Genomic DNA, 21,061 nt, shown 5'->3' with positions numbered 1-21,061 from the left:
GGCTACCATAAGGGGATGGCACATCATGAGGTAGACTCGACATACATGTAGATTGTTAAAACAACCAGGAGCCCTTGTGGCACCTTAGAGACCAACAAATCTATTCGGGCATAAAACTTTCGTGGGCCGCAGCCCACTTTCTTGATCATCCCGCCAGGCTGGGAGCTGGAGTTCCCAGGCTCACCACCAGGTGGCAGTGCCTCAGCCGCCTCCGTCGTCCGGTGCCCCGAAGAAGCCACGGGCCGCCCAGCGCCGCCGAGGGGCACTGCGCAATTCATGGCTCCCCCTGGGGTCCAGCACCTCTGGACCCACCTCAGGACGCAGCTCGGCCCTGGCGCCACCCCGCGGTCGTGTCCACCGTGCTCCACGCCGCAGCACAGACCCCCGGCCAGCGACGGAGCATCCAGCCACCAAGCACCACGCGGCACCCTGTGGCACCGCCCCGCCGCGCCAGGCTGCCTCCGTCCTGACCCCCCCGCCGGCCCAGGCTGCGGCTCCGCACCCGGCCCTGGCTCCGGACGGGAGCTGACGTTCTCAGACCCGCCACGAGGGGGCAGCGTCCCGGCGCCCGGCCGCTCGGGGGGCGCGCACGCCGTCCAGGCGGTGCGGGAGCGCGCCCGCGCGGCTGGCCGAGAAAGTTGCTGCGAGCGGAGCGCGGCGGCTGCGGGCCCGGCCGGACCATGGACGACCTGGGTGAGTGCGAGACCCGGGCACGGTCCATGGGCGATCACCGCCCCTTCTGCCCACCCCACCTCCCGCACCCCCTCAGCCCTTCCCTGGCCTCTGCCCGCACCGCCTCAGCCCCTCCCCCCTTCTGCCCGCCCCCCCTCAGCCCCATCCCCTCGCCCGCACCCCCTCAGCCCCCCCTTTCCCCCGGCCTCTGCCCGCACCGCCTCAGCCCCTCCCCCCTTCTGCCCGCACCCCTCAGCCCCCCCTCCCCCCTTCTGCCCGCACCCCTCAGCCCCCCCTCCCCCGGCCTCTGCCCGCACCCCTCAGCCCCCCCTCCCCCGGCCTCTGCCCGCCCCCCCTCAGCCCCATCCCCTCGCCCGCACCCCCTCAGCCCCGGCCTCTGCCCGCACCCCCTCAGCCCCCCCTTTCCCCCGGCCTCTGCCCGCACCCCCTCCGCCCTTCCCCGGCCTCCACCGGCCTCTGCCCGCATCCCCTCCGCCCTTCCCCGGCCTCTGCCTGCACCCCCTCAGCCTCTCTCCCCCCTGCCTGCACCCCCACAACTCTTTTCAGCCCACCCCTCAACCCCCAGCTTCTGCCTCAGCCTCTCCTCCCCACCTGCACCCCCACAACTCCTTCCAGCCTGCACCTCCCCTGGCCTCTCCCCCGCTTGCACCCCTTCAGCCCCTCTCCCCCACCTGCAGCACCTCAGCCCCTCCCCCCACCTGTACCCCCCACAACTCCTTCCAGCCTGTAACCCCTCAGCCCCTCTCCCCCGCGTGCAGCCCCTCAGCTCCTCCCCCTGCCTGCACCCCTTCTAGATCGCACCCCTCACCGGCGTCTCACTGCACCTCCATCTCCTCTGCCCCCAGCCTGTATCCCTAACCCCTCACTGGCCTCTCTCTGCCTTCTCTTCAAGTTCTCCCCCACCCCATTCCCCCTTCCAGCCCATACCCCTCACCGGCCTCTCCCTGCATCCCCCTCAGCTCCTCCCCCCATCTGCACCCCCACAACTCCTTCCAGCCCTCACTGGTCTCTTCCTGCACTCCCCAAACCTCCTCTTCCCCCAGCCCGTATCCCTAACCTCTCCCTGGCCTCTGCCTGCATCCTTCTGAGCCCTTCTCCTCCAGCCCCTCCTCCAGCCCGCACTCCTAACCCCTCACCGGCTTCTGCCTGTATTCCCTTCAGCCTCTCCCCTTCAGCCTTCCCTCCCCAATCTGATTGTACCCCCACCCCCTCTTCCTCAGATTGTGTACCCCCCCTGTTGCACATCCACACACCACTGAGCCCCCTCCCCTCCAGCCTGCACCCCAAGTCCCTTCAGTACACACCCCTAACCTCTCACCTGCCTCTGCCTGCATCCCTCACAGCCCCCAATCCACAAGCCCCCGTCAGCCCACACCCTTTCCTTTTCAGGCTGCACCCCCCAATCCCTTCAGCCCACACCCCACCCTGTCACCTGCCTCTGCTTGTACCCCCCTCAGCCTGCATCCCCCTCACTCCATCCCTCAGCCTGCAACCCCAAGCCTGCACCACCTCTGCCTATATCCCCTGCATCCCCCATGCACCCTCAAGTCTGCCCACCTATGCACCCGCTGATCTTGCATCCCCAAGACCCCCTTCAGCCTGCACCCCCTCCCCCACATCCCTCAACCTGCACCTCCTTCATTTCTCCTACATATGCTTATCCCTAAGCCTGTGCCCCCAGATCTTCCCCAGCCTGCAACCCCTCACCAGCGTCTGCCTACATCCCCCTCAGCCTCTCCCCCCTGAACACATCTCCCTGAGCTTGCAGCACCCCCATCTTCCACTTTTCTACACCCCCAATTGGTTTTGTAAACCTGCCTGCGCCTCCACCTCCCCTCCCTCCCAGTGTGTATCCCACTCCACTCTTTCCTAGCTTTTACCTCACCACTGGCCTGTACCCTGCTTGTGCTCTTCCATTATTGTGCACCCTGTCTCCAATTGATCTGCCATAGCCTCCCCACCTTTCCCTTGTGCACATATTAGACCGCTCACCCTTTCCTCTGCTTGTATTCTGACTAGGAAATTGCACCTTCTCTTTCAATCAGTTTGCACCTTGACCACGCTTGTGCGCACACATTTCGTTCCCTTTCCATTGCTATAGTGTCTGGCTTCTGTTTTTAGGCCTGGCTTGCATATATAAAGTGATCTCTTAGGAACCTTTGAGATGAAACTGACCAGCAGACTTTGCAATCACATTGCAACCATGATGCAATCATATTCAGAATTTATTCTGTCATCATGTCCTTTCTCTGCTGCTCCCTTAGGTGCAGAGCAACCTTATGAACCATTCACAGCTCCTCTGTAGAGGAGTATGTCAAACAACTGGCTTTATGTGAAAGATCTGTAGAATCTCTGTTTACCTCCCACACCTTATCAGGGAAGGAAGATGGATCCCCAGAAATTCCCTAGTGTTCTGGGAGATGTTAGGGTGACCAAGTTCTGCTTATGAAACTGATTAAATCAAGCACTGGGGTAGGGCTGCAATCCATTACTTTCCTCATACCTTTAATAGAAACCATACATTCCCTTAAGATCTGCTCCAAGAAAATCACAATTTTATTACTGGACCCAGAAGCTTGAATTACAGTGCTAGCTTCAAGCCGGCAGTAACACCTTCAGAAAACATAGTCTAAACTGGTTTGGGATAAAACTGTTGAGAAACAGTCAGTTGGTGTTTGGGAGGCATGCTGCAGCTCTAACATTCATGGGGAGCAACAGTTCCCTTCTTAGTGAGCAAGCCCCCTCCCAGATGGAAGTGGTCAACAGCCTAGCTAGATGTTGGAGAAGAACCTCCAATAGCATCAAACTGATAGTTGTATCTTAGGAGGAGGCAGTCCTGTTTTTTTTTTGTGGGTTTTCCCTCATATCCCACAGCTCAGGCACCTTTCAGAGATATGGTTTTGGCCAAGTGGTGTTTGGCTTTTAGTGCCAGGTTTTCAGTGCATTCTTACTAGTAATGTATCCCTAGTGATTTATTGGCTTGCTGAGGAGTATCTTCATGGGTGAGCACACAGATAATGTTTTAGGACCATCTTAGAGCCTTTCCTACATGCTTCTAAAGCCATAGGAGTTGAGCTGTGCCAGCTACAGCTGTTACATTCCTTAAATTCAAAGTGCTGTGCCATCTGGCCAGATAGCTTATTGCTTGCATCAATAGTGGCTTTTTCCCTCCATCTAATATCTCCATACAGTGGGAAGATTAAAGGTGAATTGCAGAAGTCTGAAAAATTGGGTTTGTGCCCTTTTTGTGGTGCTTTACAATGTATAAAGAAGACCTGAAAGCTAATTTTTTGTTTTGCTTTTGTTTTTTATGTTAGAAATATCTGAAATTTCAAGTAGAGTCTTCTCTGGTTTTATAGGAGTTGTTGGGTGTACATTGGGAATTTTTTCATACTTTGATTTAATTGATACAAGTGTTTGAATCTTTAATGAAGATGTCCTTCCTCTCAAGTGCTCCCTGGATGTTAGGAGTTAAATATGCTGGCATGAGCAGACACAAAACAGATTTAAAAAAAAAGTGAATTAAAAATCCATTCCTCTCTCAGCAGTTCAAGTTTTGCTTTTCTGCCATGTCATGACTGTAACAGTTCTCCATTTGTCCATAGAGTCTTCCAGGATAGACAAGGTCTGAATAGCTAAATATAAAAAAGTAGAATCCTCTCTCCCTCTTAACAGCTTTTCATATCTATAGTATCCACCATAAAGAAGTGAACCTGCTGCAAGCCCAGTTACTTTTCCTGTTGCAGATCATTGTTAACATGAAAGCTGTCTACTCTTTATAATTATGTTAGTCTTTGGGAACCGAGAGGAGAAAGGATAGTGTGTCGGATGGTGTGGGACAAAGTAATGCTTGGTGTAAGTCTACTGAAGTGAAGTTACATCATGGGTGAATTTGACTATATTGCTGAAACTTTTGAACCTATTGAAAAAATAATGTGGAGAGACTTATGCATTGAAGAGGAGGATCCAGAAGAATCCTACTTTCATGCTTCTTGTGAGTAGAGATCAGGAAAGGAGGCTATCATGAAAGGTCTGTGTGAATGGATCTTTGTTGTTTTAGGGGTTTGTTTACAGCAAGTAAAGATTGCTATTGCTTTTTCTCCAGTGTTAAAGGAATTTGTCTTCCAACACACAGGCCATGCCAGAAACTGTTCAGAAATTCTACAGATGAAACTTGTACGTCACAGTGAATGAGAAGTCTGTGGTGCAATGCATTCTTTGTGTGAGCACTCTTATACACTAGAGCAGCACATGGGGACAAAAGGGGAGTTTGCGCAGGTGAGAGATCTATTTAGATCTGTGTCCCTTGCTCTTTTGAAGAGATTGGTGCATATCATAGACAGGTTTTTGGAAGTTGATTAGGAAGGTTGGTGACTGGGTTTCTCTTTCTGAAGTGTCATAAACCAGTGTGGAAAATGAAATTACTTTCTTAAAAAGAGGGAAATGTCTGCATTATTTTTGGGTCTGTTGCCCATTGAATACCAGAAGAACAATGCAGTGTGATGTAAGGCAGGAAGGGATGGTTTGGGGATTCCCAGCAGGATAACTGCCAAAGGCATGTGTTTTGATTATGACTCTTTTAGATGACAAAGGAGGATGTTGAATCATCAATACTAGTGCAGAACCTACCCTGTCCGAACAGGTATCCCTCAGGTCTGCTCATTGGGCTCTACCAGATCCACAGTGAGGGGAGGGGAAGAATGGAATCTGTCTTATCTTGTTTTATTTTGGATACCATGTTAGGCCTACCACCTGAGGAGGGAAGCTTTAAATTTGCTGCTTGTTTTGTAGATTTCAGATGCAGCTTGATTGTTTGGCTTCCTCTCTGTTTCTTATGGCCTGAGGGAAGTGATCTGTGTGGTGGTTGTTTTTCCCTCTTTAAAAGTATAAAATTTGCTGTCAAGTTAAAAATAATGCATTATTAAACATAATCCCTTATGTGTGGTACTGTTTTAAATTCATTGACTTTTAACTATGGTGTGTATTTTGCATTTCACTCTGGACAATAAAAAAGTCCAGTTTTACTTCTGTTAGTTCTTAGGCTTGGTCTACACTAGCAACTTATGTTGATAGAACTACGTGGCTCAGGAGTGTGGAAAATCCACATAACTGTGCAACGCACTAAATCCTGGTGTAGACAGCGCTATGTTGGTGAAGGGCTTCTCTTGTCAACTAGCTACTGCCTCTCGCAAGATGGAGTATCTGTGCTGATGGGAGACGCCCACCCTTACAGTGATGCAGCTGTGCTGTTGCAGCATTGTAAGTGTAGATGAGCCCGTAGTCACTTTCTCTGTCTTCCTCATGGACTAGTACAAATTGCAGTGTTTGAATTTCAAGCACTGAGGTGGATATTTAAATCTTCATCAGCTGTTTTCTTTGAAATGACAGAGGCTTGGAAACACTTCTGCAAAATCTCTGCTAAGCTTGGTTTAAAAAAAGCACAGTCTTGGTAACTTACACAAAAATGGTTCTGCTTTTAGAATAGTCTCTTTTGAGGTGTTAAAAATTCATGATACTGTTCTGCTTCATTTTGATTGCAAAATCCAGCTAAAACAATAGTGCCTTCATTTTAAAAAGGATTGGGAACTGTTCACCAGAGTTCGTAAAAGAGGTTTCATAAATACAGATTATGCTTTTGGTGTTTAATAAGTAATGTATTAATGGCAATATTCTGGCTGTGCATAAACATTAGACCATTAGACTGTTCAGTTGCGTTCTGATTTTAGACACACTTGCTGACTGCTGGTGGCAGGTTGCTTATTTTGTCTGATGGTTTAGGTAAAGTGCTAGATTAAAAGATTCAGCTACATGAGAAGTTTTTATTTTAAACTTTGTTTTTCTCTGTGGTGGCACATCTCTCCCATCCTCTTTTTAAAGGTTTGTCCCTGCTCCATTGAAGTTAGAGGGAGTTTTGCCTTTGATTTTCATGGAAGCAGTATTTAGTCCTAAGTGTGGAACAGGGTGCATATGTTGACATCTGTTTGTTGTCTCTTCTGGTATGGGGAAGATTGCTGTGCTCTGCAGCGACACGCTGTCTGTCTTTCTCTCCCTTGGTTGATGATGGGTCTGTCTGACTCACTTCCCTCAGGTTAGATGCCTTGCAGTTTGTAGAGCTGACCTGGTTGGGCTGCTCTGATGGAATGTTTAGTGTGAAAAGAAAAGGAGTACTTGTGGCACCTTAGAGACTAACCAATTTATTTGAGCATGAGCTTTCGTGAGCCACAGCTCACTTCATCAGATGTGTACCGTGGAAACTGCAGCAGACTTTATATACACACAGAGAATATGAAACAATACCTCCTCCCACCCCACTGTCCTGCTGGTAATAGCTTATCTAAAGTGATCAGCAGGTGGGCCATTTCCAGCACAAATCCAGGTTTTCTCACCCTCCACCCCCCCACACACAAATTCACTCTCCTGCTGGTGATAGCCCATCCAAAGTGACAACTCTTTACATAATCAAGTCGGGCTATTTCCTGCATAGATCCAGGTTTTCTCACTTCCCCCCCACCCCCAAACACACACAAACTCACTCTCCTGCTGGTAATAGCTCATCTAAACTGACCACTCTCCAAGTTTAAATCCAAGTTAAACCAGAACATCTGGGGGGGGGGGGTAGGAAAAAACAAGAGGAAACAGGCTACCTTGCATAATGACTTAGCCACTCCCAGTCTCTATTTAAGCCTAAATTAATAGTATCCAATTTGCAAATGAATTCCAATTCAGCAGTTTCTCGCTGGAGTCTGGATTTGAAGTTTTTTTGTTTTAAGATAGCGACCTTCATGTCTGTGATTGCGTGACCAGAGAGATTGAAGTGTTCTCCGACTGGTTTATGAATGTTATAATTCTTGACATCTGATTTGTGTCCATTTATTCTTTTACGTAGAGACTGTCCAGTTTGACCAATGTACATGGCAGAGGGGCATTGCTGGCACATGATGGCATATATCACATTGGTGGATGTGCAGGTGAACGAGCCTCTGATAGTGTGGCTGATGTGATTAGGCCCTGTGATGGTGTCCCCTGAATAGATATGTGGGCACAATTGGCAACGGGCTTTGTTGCAAGGATAAGTTCCTGGGTTAGCGGTTCTGTTGTGTGGTATGTGGTTGTTGGTGAGTATTTGCTTCAGGTTGCGGGGCTGTCTGTAGGCAAGGACTGGCCTGTCTCCCAAGACTTGTGAGAGTGTTGGGTCATCCTTTAGGATAGGTTGTAGATCCTTAATAATGCGTTGGAGGGGTTTTAGTTGGGGGCTGAAGGTGACCGCTAGTGGCGTTCTGTTATTTTCTTTGTTAGGCCTGTCCTGTAGTAGGTAACTTCTGGGAACACATCTGATGAAGTGAGCTGTGGCTCACGAAAGCTCATGCTCAAATAAATTGGTTAGTCTCTAAGGTGCCACAAGTACTCCTTTTCTTTTTGCGAATACAGACTAACACGGCTGTTCCTCTGAAACCTGTCTTTAGTGTGAAAGTGCTTCATTGTGGCCTACATTCAGTAAATGGTCTTGGTGGGAAACATTGCTGCAAAAATTCAGCCTCTTGGCTCTCAGCTGGATCAGGTTTCTGAGGGCTTGTCTACACTGGCAATTTACAGTGCCTCAACTTTCTCACTCAGGGTTGTGAAAACCCCCCCTCGAACACAGCAAGTTTCAGCGCTGTAAAGCACCAGTGTAGACAGTGCACCAGCTCTGGGAGCTGCGCTCCTTGTGGAGGTGGTTTTTTTAGTGCTCTGGGAGAGCTCTCCCCCAGTGCTCTGCCTCGACTACACAAGCCACATTAAAGGGCTGCCAGTGTAGACTAGCCCTGACTCTTTGCTGCTGGGCAAAAAGACTCAAAACAGGACTGAGGCCAACTCTGTGCTACCATTTATGTCAGCAAAACTTACGTTGCTCAGGGGTGCGAAAAAACACAGCCCTGAGCGACATAAGTTTCGCTGGCATAAGTGGTACTGTGCACAGTTCTATGTCATGGGAGAGCTTCTCCTGCCAACATAGCTACCGCTGCTTATTGGGGGCGGTGCCATTATGCGGCCCGCTAGCATAGAGTGGCTACACGAGAGGTGCTGCTGTATTGGTACAGCGGTACCGCTCTGAGGTCTCTAGTGTCGACGTAGCTTAGTATCCATCACAGTAGGAATCTGACTTGTTTCAGCTTCTTAGCTGTACTGACCCTGTTCATAAAACAGGGGCTTTATTGTCTTGGGGGACTCAGACAGGGAATCCTCTGCCTCAAGCAGTGTGTAATGCAGAAAAAGGCTCATTTTCTTGCTGGTATATTTCCATTGAAAGCCTGGACTCTGTGCTGTCTTTAGCCTCTTTGTCTCCAACTGGGAGAGGTCAACATAGCCAATTGTCCAGCTGCCCTCCTGGCTGAAATGGATCCTCTAACTTAGTCTCCATCAACTGTTAGAGAAACTAATGGGTAACCTCCTTTACACCTTATTATCCACTGGATCTCTCTCTCTCTGTCTCTCTCCTTCCCTACTTATTGGTTCCTATTTTTCATTTTTCCTGGGGAATCCTAATACTTTCTACTTCTCCAGGCCCTCTTTTCCTCATCCCTCTTTTATATTTATAATAAATACAACTCCTAGGAAAAAGGCTGTTTTATTGCTGGAGAACGTGAACTCTAGTTTAATACTTTGTCTGGGTATCTTGGCATTTCACAAAGAGTAATGTAATAAGCCTCACGCTCCCTTTGAGGTAGGTCAGTATTATCCCCATTCCTTGTATAAGGAAATTTGCATTAGTGTAATTACATCAATGTAGTTTTTCACTAGAGTTTTGCATTGGTATAGGCACTGCCCCCTCCCCCACCCCCAGGGGCTGAAGTCCTGGAGCTTTGGTTTTGACTCCCTCTCCCCCCCCCCCCCGCCCAGGGCAGTGGGGTTTTGGCTTTGACCCCCCTTCCTGGGGTCGTGTAGTAATTTTTGTTGTCAGAAGGGGGTTGCGGTCTGATGAAGTTTGAGAACCCCTGCACTAATACTGATGAAAATCAGGAATAACTCGGTTGAAGTCAATGAAGTTACACTGGTATAAAAACAATGTGAATGAGAGGAGAATCAGGTCCCCAGTTCCCTGTTCTAGGCCTTAGATCACATGCCCTCCCTTGTATTCTGAAGTTGATTTTGTGTCTATTTTTGTTTGCTCCCTTGTGATGCTAGAGAGTTTGCACACTTCTACACTGCAGCTCTTCGGAAGTGGCATGTCAACTGTGGGAAGCCCCTCTAATGTATGAGCAGGTCTGTCATCTGCTCCCTGCTCACCATAGCCTGTCCTGAATAACATTTTTATTATTGGGGTACAAACTGTCATAGCTAAGCTCGTGTGGCCTAGTGATTAAAGCACAGGACAGGAAATCAGCAGACCCTTGGTTTTGTTGTTGCCTCTTCAATAGACTTGCTATGAGACCTTGGGCAAGTTTTACTCCATCTGTAAAATAGGGATAACAGTTCCCTACCTGCCAAGTTTTCCGCTTTGCTGTCCCATCTTTCTGGAGCTTTTCCCTTCCCAGGTCCTCACATAAGTTTCTTTCTCTAATTTTCCTCTTTACTCTAGCATATGACTGAGGCTATGTCCATTACCGAGCTTACTGTGGCACAGCTGTACCGATGCAGCTGCGCCACTGTAAGATTGCTTGTATAACTGCATTGTGCTAATGGGAGAGAGCTCTCCCGTCGACATAATAAAACCACCTCAACAGGTGGTGGTAGCTATGTCGGCGGGAGAAGCTTTGTCACTGATTTGGCACTGTGAACACTACCACTAATGTCGCTCAGGGTGACACAAAAGTTTTGCCGACATAAGTGGTAGTGTAGATGTGGCCTGAGTCTGTGAATGATTTTCTGATGCTCTGCATTAAAGATGCTCTAAAAATAAAATGTTGTAGTGTGGCCATCATGAAATAATGGCAACCTTCAACTTGACTACTATAGCACACGTTCAAATCTCCGCTGTCTTGTCTGTGTTTTAGAGTTTTTTGCTAACACTGTCAAATCCCTGGTCAAGACATACCAGAGCCACTGACTTGGGGCTAAAAACATTTCTGATGTTTCAGCTGCAGTAGATGGCTCTAAAATAGCCCCAGGGATTCCAGGTTCATTCTGATCAGGAGCCTGGTACATTCTCTCTCTGGGTGGAGTTTCTCTTCTTTTAATGAGGAGTAATTCATGTCTGGTACAGGAAGTATCCCTTTCTTGCCCGAGAGTTGGTTGTTTGTCGAAGACAAGCTTTAAAGATCCTATGACCAGCTACATAAGGAGACTGTTAATTTTGCTCATCTCATATGGCAGCTTCTTGTCTGTGTTGGACCTTCCCCACATTCAAAATGGGCGTAGATTGTTATTTAAACATTTTTAAGGTAGTTTGGGGACTTCAAACCAGTTTGCTGTGCTGCTTTTCCCACAGTTCATGGTACGTATCCCTGTAGGTCATGTGAAACCTGGGTGTAAAGTGCATTGCTAGGCAAGCTGGTGAGTTTGTCTAGCTGATGGTGTGTTGGAGTCCACCTTGATCTCTTGACCTACGCTGACCGTAGCCCTTGTGAACTGCATAGCAGTCTAAACAACTGACCTGGAAATAAGAAAATCCAAGACAGTTAATTCCACACCAGGGAATCGGCTTTACAGAGTGGCACTTCATATGGGGAGCTAGGGGTTTAAGTGGCTCACTCATAAATCAAACAGCATGCGATCTCCAGGAATAATCCAGCCCCATAGTTGTGTCACAGAATCGAGCTGGTAGACAGATTTAATCCTTTGCTTGTCTAGCTCTCGGATAATATCTCACTTTTCTTCCATCTCTGGAGAGCAAAATGAGAAGAGGGTTTGACCTTGCTGTGACAGCGGTGTTTATGGTTGTCTATGGACTAAATTGGTATGGCGCTTTTCATGAGCACACTGTAAAAATGGCAAGAATAGACGAGCTTTTGGATAGGTGGACTGTAACTGAGTTGCGGTGGATTAAGGACTCCATCCTTCTTTCATTATTATAAATAAAGCTAAAGGCTTTTCTCTGTGAAGTAGGTTCCTTTTACCACTAGTGACACTGAGTTGGGCCAGCTTAATTCACGTTAATAAAGCCTCCTGTGGGGTAGGGAAGTATATTCCCAAAAACTGTATGAAGAAAGAGGCAAAAGAGCCTGAGAATAAGTGAGCATAAGTTGGGGTCAGTCTTATGGTTTGTGGGGCCCAAAGCTGCTATGAGCGGTGGGTGGGATCTAGTGGCCTTCTCTCTCTCCACTCCCTCTTTATTGCAAGTTACGTTTTTTCCTCCCCAATCCTCTCTGCTGGCAGGTGACCCTGTGACTCTATTTTGTCCCTGCAAGTTGTCCCTTGCACCCAAGAGTAGCCAATGGAGTGAACCTGTTTGGAAATAGTAGTTCTGAGCTGGGTAACCTTCTTTCCCTCCTCCCTCTCCCTGGGCTCTTAAAGTCTGATAGCAGTGTGATATGGGGCTGGGGCTGTTTTGACTGGCTGTGAGCAGCTTCAGCACTTAGATAGGATCCTTGCAGAGAGCTGGAGTCCTGGGGAAGGGGGAGAAATGCCATTTCATTCACATCACGAAATCTCTCATCAGTGGCCAATTTACTGCTCTAGGTGGGTGAGAGGCATGGCCCAGGAGAAGCCTGCCCTTTATTCCTTCTGTGAAATATGAGGAGCTCTGACTTGTCAGTCAAGCTGGGAGCTGTAGCATTTGGAATGAATCATCAGACAGATTCTATAGCCCCAAGCTTGTAGTTTTCAGTCAATTTTGTTGGAGTTTAATCTGAGGTTTGCTGTTTGGCTCTCCCATGCAGTTCCCATGGGCAGTATCTCTTATGCATAGCCAATCTGGCATCTTGCTACTATACTTCAGTAAAGGGTTGCTTTCATCTGGCACCTCCAGCACCCTCTGCTTCTTGAGCTTGTTTAGAGGCATGGATCAGAGATGTTAGAGAGAAAAAAGACTGGTTAGATCATAGTTCATCCTCTTGCAAGGGCCAGTTGTAGTCTTGCCCCATAGAGAGCCTATCAGTTCGTAAATGCCACCAAGCTTTATCTTGGCCAAAAAGCAAAGGGCTGTGTAGACTAGGTGCATGCGTCACCTTAGTACACCATTTTGGTGGTGGCAAGAGAGGATTTGGGGCATTCAGATGTGCTGGAGGTTTGGTCTCTTTTCATCTTGCATAAGTTTTGGAATGGGGGGGATGGAGTAGCTAGTGACACTTGAGGTATTTTGCATTGCTTCCTCCAGCATGATCTCACTGTGGTGTGATGTGTAATGGACTTGCTGTGTGCGGAGCTGGGAGGCTGCATGGTGTGCAAGATTGGGTGGGGGGGATGGAGGGAAGGGTCTCGGGGTGGTGCAGAGAGGAAGCTTTATGTAATTCTTGGCTAGCTCTTTAGTAATTGTTTTAATGAAATGGAATGCAGCATATTCAGTGCTCTCTTGGCAGAAACAGCTTTCTTTTTTTTTGGCTTTGGGAGGTTGAATTCGGTCTAGTTTCCGGCTGCGCTGAGCAGTGAAACTTGGATCAGTCAGAGATGGAAGAGGAGGGGAGTCTGTGCTGGTGGGGAAGGAGGCTATCTTCATAGGTTGGCCGAACCACTGACCCAAGACTTAGTATCTCTGTGCATTTCCCTGTAGGCTCTCTGAATTCAGATATCATACCAAGTTAATTTTGGAGTCTTGGACAGTAGTGGAATGCTAAGGTATTGTGTGTACATGAATGTGTTTGTGAGCCTACAAGCTATAGCTTTTTTGCTATCGGTATAGCAAAGGTGTGAATGTGATTTTCCCCAGGTCCTAGGTCAGGAGATTGGGAGTCTGATGAGCTGGGACACTGAAGTCATTCTGGATTTGTGCTGCACTGACTGTTGCTGGCTGGGCTCCCTGACTTCAGTGCATTAATATAAATTACTCTGTTTCATATTACAGGATCACAACGATCCTAGATGTCCAGGGAGCAGAGGGGGACAACCAAGGCTGAAGCTAAATGGGGACTTTAATTTCTTTCAGGATGAAAACCCTTTTTCCTTAGGATGTGGTTTTAGGTTTAAAAAGGGATCCTGTGTGTGTGGTCGGGAGGGGCTATATTTCTTGTGCTGCTTCCATTTCAATAATACAGACCTCTCAATTTTGACTGGTACTTAAAGGTTGTTTTTTTCAGTGGTCTTTACTCTTACCTTTATGAAACCTATTTCCTTCTTGGGGTTCATCTTCTGGTCTCCACTATACTGCGGCCATGAGTTGTGATTCTGTGAATGTGGCAGCCTTCAGGGTGTGGTGAAAAGCAGGAGATATTTCTCAGCTGGGAGTGGGGCACAGACCCCAGCAAAGGAGGATGAAGGTAAGAGCAGGAAGGCTGATCTAATTCTATGGTAAACTGTTGAGGGAAAACAAAGTGAATGAAGAATAAAGTTTATTTGAAAATTAAGGGATTGATTGAGGGTTGTTGGGTTTTTTACATGGTGAGACTTTCATTTCCTGTTTGCCATGGCTGGCTTCCACCTACAAATGCAATGTGATGAGCAGGAGCATGGCTCCACGTAGCAGACCTGTCTCCATACGCTTGCTCAGCATGGCAATATTTTTAGCTAGGCACATAGGAGTTGCCATGCCACATCAGACAGTTTATTCATGAAGCGCTCTATGCTGTCTTTGGCCAATGCTGCATGCTTCACCAAAAGGTGGGAGGGTTGAAAGCCATCATGTGTCTGACCATTTGTGCAATGGTGTTTTCATAAGAATGGCATACTGGGTCAGACCAAAGGTCCATCCAGTCCAGTATCCTGTCTGCTGAGAGTGGCCAATGCCAGGTGCCCCAGAGGGAGTGAACCTAACAGGTAATGATCAAGTGATCTCTCTCCTGCCATCCATCTCCACCCTCTGAGTAGGGGATACTCCTGTCCGACTCTTGCAGATGATCAGTTTGCACCCTAATGTCCTGTGATCTGATTACAACTCTCATTGTCTTACCTTGCATAGGTACATATGTTCATGGTCATAAAATTATTTGATCACAGCAATTGTCTTGATGACCCCTTGTGGTATAAAAGGCAGTGCATTTAGAACAAATGCCCCCTTTCTTCTCATGCTGTGGAAGAAGGTAAGAGAATTTCAGTCAGGTGCCTTCTAACACTTCTCCTTTATAGGGTAAACTACTCTAGATTTTGCTAGCTCTCACCTTCTGCATCTCCTGCCCAAACCTCCAACTGTTTATCCTGCTTTTCTGTGGACCACTGTGTTTACATGACACATTGGCGAAACTCTTGAGCTCTGTGGTTACACCATTGCTTGGGAAAAGGTACAAAAGATTCCAGAGTGGACTAACCTTAGTGCCATGCACAGGCTTCACCAGTTCACTGTCCACTTCTCGTGCCAAATTATAAATAATATGCTGTTCCTTGTATTAATCCTTGGGGCACCCTTTGTTATCATACTGAGAAACTGCTGATCACTAAGATTGGTCCTTAACGCTTATCCATGCAATGACTTTGCCTTCTACCCCATTGTTTTTTTCCATAATCTTTTATGAGGGATGGTGTCAAAAACATTGCTAGTCCAAGGAAATTATGGCCACCAGGTCACTATTCTGTTTTTATTAAGGATGCACTGTTAAGGTTGAAAAATATACTTTTGTCTGAATCTATTTTTACCTGCTGTAGCAGAGATGACAACTCGCCCTCATTTTCAGTAATCCTCCTATATTTTACTTGTAATTACAAAATTACTATTTCTCTCTTAAAATCTAATTTTGTAAGCACACACAGGTGTACCACTCACCATCACTCGGGTCTGATGAACACTGCAAATAGCATTGCACCTATGAGGACATTCATTTCCACTGCCCCTGTGGAACATGCACAGACTGTGCAGTGAGGGTCTGGTAAGAGGCAAGCCGTGGTGATTTTGAATGGTTTGGGGCACTGCTGGATTCACCGCTCAAGCAACAAGCTGCGTGTTGCAGTCTCACTGCCCTGTGGACCCTGTTGGACTAAGTCAATGTGCTTTGGGTATCTAGAGTGTGCCAGCAGGGTCCAGACAGGGCAGTTAGAGTGCAACATGCAGCCAGTGGCTTGTGAATGCAGTACCCAAGCCCCGCTGACAATCGGTGCAGCTTGCCTTTTGTCAGACCCTCACTGCGCACTCTGCATGGGAGAAGAAGCCAGAGGGGCAGAAGGAGACAGTGGAGGAGGAGAGATGGAATGTGACAGAGGAGGGAGAAAAGGAGGAAGGTCATCCCAGGAAGGAGGTGCAGACCTGTGACTGGCCAATGTAATTATGGGCCCTAGGTGGCACCAGAGGGCAGCTTTCCTAGGACCAATCCTCTTCTCCCTCTTTAGGGGTGGGGGTCAAGGGTGCAATGAGAGGGGTACACAGGGGCCCAGCTCTCCTGGCCATAGACAGGGAGGGAACAGGAAGGGGAACAGATCCCAGTGCCTCCCATGGAACATAAGAATGATGCCCCTAGCCTCTGTTTGCCAGAAGCTGGAAATGAGTGACGGGGGATGGATCACTTGATGTTTACCTGTTCTGTTCATTCCCTCTGGGGCACCTGGCACTGGCCACTGTCAGAAGACAGGATACTGGGCTAGATGGACCTTTGGTCTGACCAAGTAGGGCCATTCTTATGTTCTAAGAGAAATGTCATTGAAAAGTAGGTTAAACGTGTGGTCAGTGTTGCTGTTATATTGGTGATTGTTCGCCTTTCTTCTCTCTTAAAGGAAACTGTTTGGTGTTGCTCTCAGGTCATCTCACACTCTTTTGCTGGAAACACTCTGTAAACATCAGCAGGGAAGGCAGAAAAACCCTTACATATTTTTAAAAAGAATTAAAAGAAAATCCAGCCATGCTATTTAGAAGGCGCTTTATTGGTAGCTAGAATTAGAGAGAACACTTTAAGCAAATTCTATGTGCGAACGAACATCCCTTTAACTTTTTTTTAAAAAACCCTCAAGCAGGTTTGTGAGGCTTGTTTGTTTGACCTATCAGGTTCTCTTTACTCATGTTATAATCACCTAACCTCTTGAGGTGGTGCTCATCCATCTGTGATTCCCCAGATCTACCTTGTCCCCACCACTACTGGCTTTTTAATCTGTAGGTGCAGTTGTGTTTCTAATGATATATTTTTCTGTCCTCAGTATCTTCACACTCACTCACTTTAGAGCCATGGGATAAATGCCTTCCCATGTGAATGATTTACTGCACTTGAGTTTCTCAGGTTGCTCCATAACATCTTCCATAAAGACTAAAATGTATCAAGCCTGCATTCTGTTTTCCTGTTTTAAAATAATCTTCAGAATTGGAATGTTCCTATAGTTTTCAGTGCTAAAGACTGATACGGATTTCATTTCTTTTCTGCTTCTTCATCCTGTTGCTGGCCCCTCTCCCCTTGGTGGTCTGGAGGGCACCCCAGTCTTCATGGCAGCATTTCTGCTTCTAATGTATTGAATGGATTTACGATTTATCTTAGTATTTCTATCCTTCATATCATTGTCTTTGTGTGTATCTTTTAAATTTACAACTGCCATCCTGCTTGGCAGCTTATAATCAAATCTGTTTGTTGTTTGGACAGTACTTGAACTGTTTAAACATTCTGTTTCCCCCCTGAATCTTATGTAACTTCTCTGCACAGCCCTGCGACTTACTCTCCCTTTTTCCTTTTATTTTTTTTTTTTGCTCAAAGTCCTACAGGCATTCTCGTTTCTGACAGATTTCTGAAGAAGACAGATAATTCACTTGGGTGCTGTGTGGTGTAAAGTTTTTTTACATCTTTCTTTGGATGTGCTTGCAGCCATTCTTATTTGATTGTATTACTATAGCACCTAGGAGCCCTAGTCATAGACCGGGACCCCATTGTGCTGGGCACTGTATAAACACCGAATGAAAAGACAGTCCCAGCCTTGAAGACCTTACAGTTCATAGGTTGATAGTCAACCGTTGTCTGCAGTGGCATCAATGGGATCTAAGGGTGATTGGCACCATGATTGGTCAGACCCTTAAAGCTGATAATTGTTATCCCTAAGGAAGTTGTCCTCTGCTGTGAAGTCTAACCTAGCTGTGCCATGATGACTGCCCAGTAGAGCTCCTGCACTTTCTTCATGGGGGAATTCAGATCTAGCATCCTTTCCTTCCATAAAGGTGCTCAAACTGCTCTAACCTGCAGTTGTATATGGCATCAAGTTGCTTCTTCAAACTGTTCCAAACGTGCCATTAACTAGTTAATATTGGGGTAGTTGAAATGATCCACTGTTACTATTGTACCAGTCGATGTTGTAGCTTTGTTAAGAGATTATTGTTCTGATATGGATGCCTGCAATATATTCCTACTACAGACTAACACGGCTGTTACTCTGAAACCTGTCAATATATTCCTACTGTTATGTCAGTATTTCTGTTACTTGGGTTTTGTAACCAAACAGAGTCCACCCAGGGCTCAAAAAATGTACTCGCCCACTATCCATTGGCAAGATGTGCTGGTGAGTGGGCAATTGGAGCACTGCCCAGCAGTGGCTGTATGCTGCTTCTCCACAGCTGGATCTTGCAGGTTGGAGCTCTTCTCCAAGTTTTCTCTGGTCTTCAGCAGTGTGGGGAGTAGAGCTCCAGCCCCAAGAGCATTCTCCATGCTGCATGTTTTGTCTATGTTTTTCAGGCAGATGTGGGAGGGAATTGCCCACACTAAAGAACAGAGGTCCAGGCATAAAGCCTGCTAGGAAAGGAGAGTAAGGGAATCAAAGAGCTTGGCTCCCCATCCTAGTAGCCAGGATAGTGGGATCCCTTTTCTCTTGCAGCAGCTATGAGGGCAGACACCAATTAGCTCAGGCTGATGCCAGTATTTGGGGTGGAGAGAACAGTTTGGAATGGGGGTAGCATGCTGAGATCTCAAGCATCTTGCAGCCCTGTGTTTGACATGCTAAATTTCCTATTGCAGGACTTTTCCTATAGCTGCTAACACCCCTTCCACTTTGTATTTACCTTGTATCTAGTCCGCTGGCTGGAAAGTGTCCTCAGTTCCGCTTACAATCCTTGCACTCAGGAATGGTCTTTCAGTGATATTTATGATCCTGTAAATAGATGCTTCTCTGATTTTTGGAAACAGCTTAGAACTGCCTATTTCTGTTGGGACAATCTTAATGTGTGGCTGTGAACAGGTTCCAGCTTATGTCCTGGTCTTGTGTGCCATGGAATGGGCATTTCTGTCTGCCAGAACTGGCACTTTGGAATCCTGGGAGTCTCCTACACCTCGAGGGTGTGATGCTGGACTGGTGCTCATTGCTCCCTGTGAGAAGCTGCGCTTGAATGGTGATGTATCCTTTGTACAGGATTCTGAACGTATTTCAATGAGAGTCTAGGGATAGCAATATATTCTGTGTGTTTGACCTGGCTCTTGTGGAAGAGCTGCATGCTGATGTAGCAGGAAGGGTCTGGTTCCTCAGATAACTGGCTTGGCTGAGCCCCTCTTCCTGTAGGAGTATGAGGGAACCAGTGTTTTGATCAGGGACCTTGGCCCTGGGAAGTTGTTTATGGAGGGGCCAAGTCAGTGGCTGCTTGTTTGAGTTTCATAAAAGTTTTCCTGGCGGTGTTTTGTCAGAGTAGAGCAAATCTTTTATTTCTGAATTAAGGTGTTGATCCCAGGTCTAGAAACTTTCTGGGAGTAAGCCTGCATCTGATTGAAATTCCTGCAGTGCTGTTTTGCCTGTGATAGAATAAATGGAGGACTGGATAGCTCAGTGGACTGGTCATGGTCCCAAGGATGCTGGCTCGAATCCAGCCCAGGTCAATAACGACAAATTTGTACTGTTTAATCCTCTGTGAATGTTTGTACTCGTTCCATTTGTCCCTATCCACCACAATTGGCAGTCCTAGCAGAGAGGCCAATCTACTCCCATCTGGGATCATCTTCTTCAGCCTGCTAGAAACTGGCTGTTCTAGGGAAGTAAAAAATGTTAACCGGTTAACCAGTAAGCATTGTCTTACCGGTTAACTGACTTAACTGTTAAACCCTGGGCCCCGTGCCAGGGGCCAGCCGGTCCCAGCGGCCCCATGGCCCTGTGCCGGCCAGAGCAGCGCCACCTGGCAGGAATGGACCCAGCTGTGGCACCCGGCTGGAATGGGCCCAGCTGCTTAACAGTTAACTGTTTAAACGATTAAAAATATTTCTTTTAAATGGTGTCACGGAGTCCCCGGGCGATGCCCTCGATCTGCTCCCTACCAAGCCAGTCAGGACTCTGGGGAAGTCTCCTTTCTGTGAGCAGACTGTCTGTAGGGCAAAAAGCTCACACAGCTTCCACCTTCCTGGGTCTGACCTCGGCGCATTCAGCATCCTCTGCCCCTCCGTGCACTTTCCACAGCCAGTCCGCCCAGGCGGGGTCCTGGGGAAGCCAGAGGGTCCTTTACCCCAACTTCACAGTCAGACGTGACTCTCAGCCAGCCAGTAAAACAGAAGGTTTATTAGATGACAGGAACATGGTCTAAAACAGAGCTTGTGGGTGCAGAGAACAGGACCCCTCAGCTGGGTCCATTTTCGGGGGGGGGGCAGTGAGCCAGACAACCATATCTGCACTTCACTCCATGTCCCCAGCCAGCCCCAAACTGAAACTCTCTCCAGCCCCTCCTCCTCTGGGCTTTGTCCCTTTCCCAGGCCAGGAGGTCACCTGATTCCTTTGTTCTCCAACCCTTTAGCTCTCACCTTGCAGGGGGGAAGGACCCAGGCCGTCAGTTGCCAGGAAACAGGGTGTCGGCCATTCTCTGTGTCCAGACCCCTGCACACACCTGCCCTCTAGGGCTCTGCAACGATCATACACCCTTATCCCACCACCTAGATACTTAAGAACTGCATAGGGGAAACTGAGGCACCCCCACACTGTTCAGAGGAAACATTAAGAACAGTCCCGCTTCGTCACAAATGGTTAACTTTTTAAACGGTATTTGCATCCCTACTGTGTTCTAGCAACTGAGAGCAACTCTGGCTGCTGGTTTGCTCATGTGCTGTGACTTTTTGAACTCTTTCCTAACTCTGTTTTAGAGGTTGTTTGTGAAGCTGCAGATAAGGGAGTTTCCGTCAGTTTACACATCTTTGGCAATCACTTCCTTTCATTCAGGATCTGGGCTAGAGGTCCATGAACCCCTGATCTCTGCAATGAGTCTGGGTGGAAAGGTACCACATGAATGGGGAGAACTAATACATCTACCGCATGGGATATTTTCTTATTCTAGCTTCACACAACTGGGGTTCATGTCTGTGAACCTTTATCCCAGGGGCATCTAAACTCTGCCCAACTGAGGGTCTTGTTTACCAGGAGCCAGATGGCCACATGTAGCTGCTGTAAAATGAAGTACATTGTATTTATTGTCATTACCTAATACAAAGGAGCAAAGCATAGAAGC

At 47.6% G+C, this 21,061-nt stretch overlaps 1 protein-coding gene across 1 annotated transcript in view; it reads left to right on the top strand.

Moving 5' to 3' along the window:
• Nucleotides 1–578: 578 nt before the first annotated feature.
• The window catches only part of PXN (paxillin), a 64,637-nt gene continuing 44,154 nt past the window's right edge, over nucleotides 579–21,061 (top strand). The window contains exon 1 of the mRNA XM_048822295.2: nucleotides 579–693. Within this exon, the coding sequence (XP_048678252.1) occupies nucleotides 681–693 (13 nt within the window). The 5' untranslated portion in view covers nucleotides 579–680. The remainder of the gene's footprint in view (nucleotides 694–21,061) is intronic.

The sequence above is a fragment of the Caretta caretta genome, chromosome 15 (genome assembly GCF_965140235.1).
Source record: "Caretta caretta isolate rCarCar2 chromosome 15, rCarCar1.hap1, whole genome shotgun sequence".
In the NCBI taxonomy this organism is placed as follows: domain Eukaryota; kingdom Metazoa; phylum Chordata; order Testudines; family Cheloniidae; genus Caretta; species Caretta caretta.
Note: the sequence above shows the minus strand (reverse complement) of the source record. Positions and strands in the feature narration are given on the sequence as shown.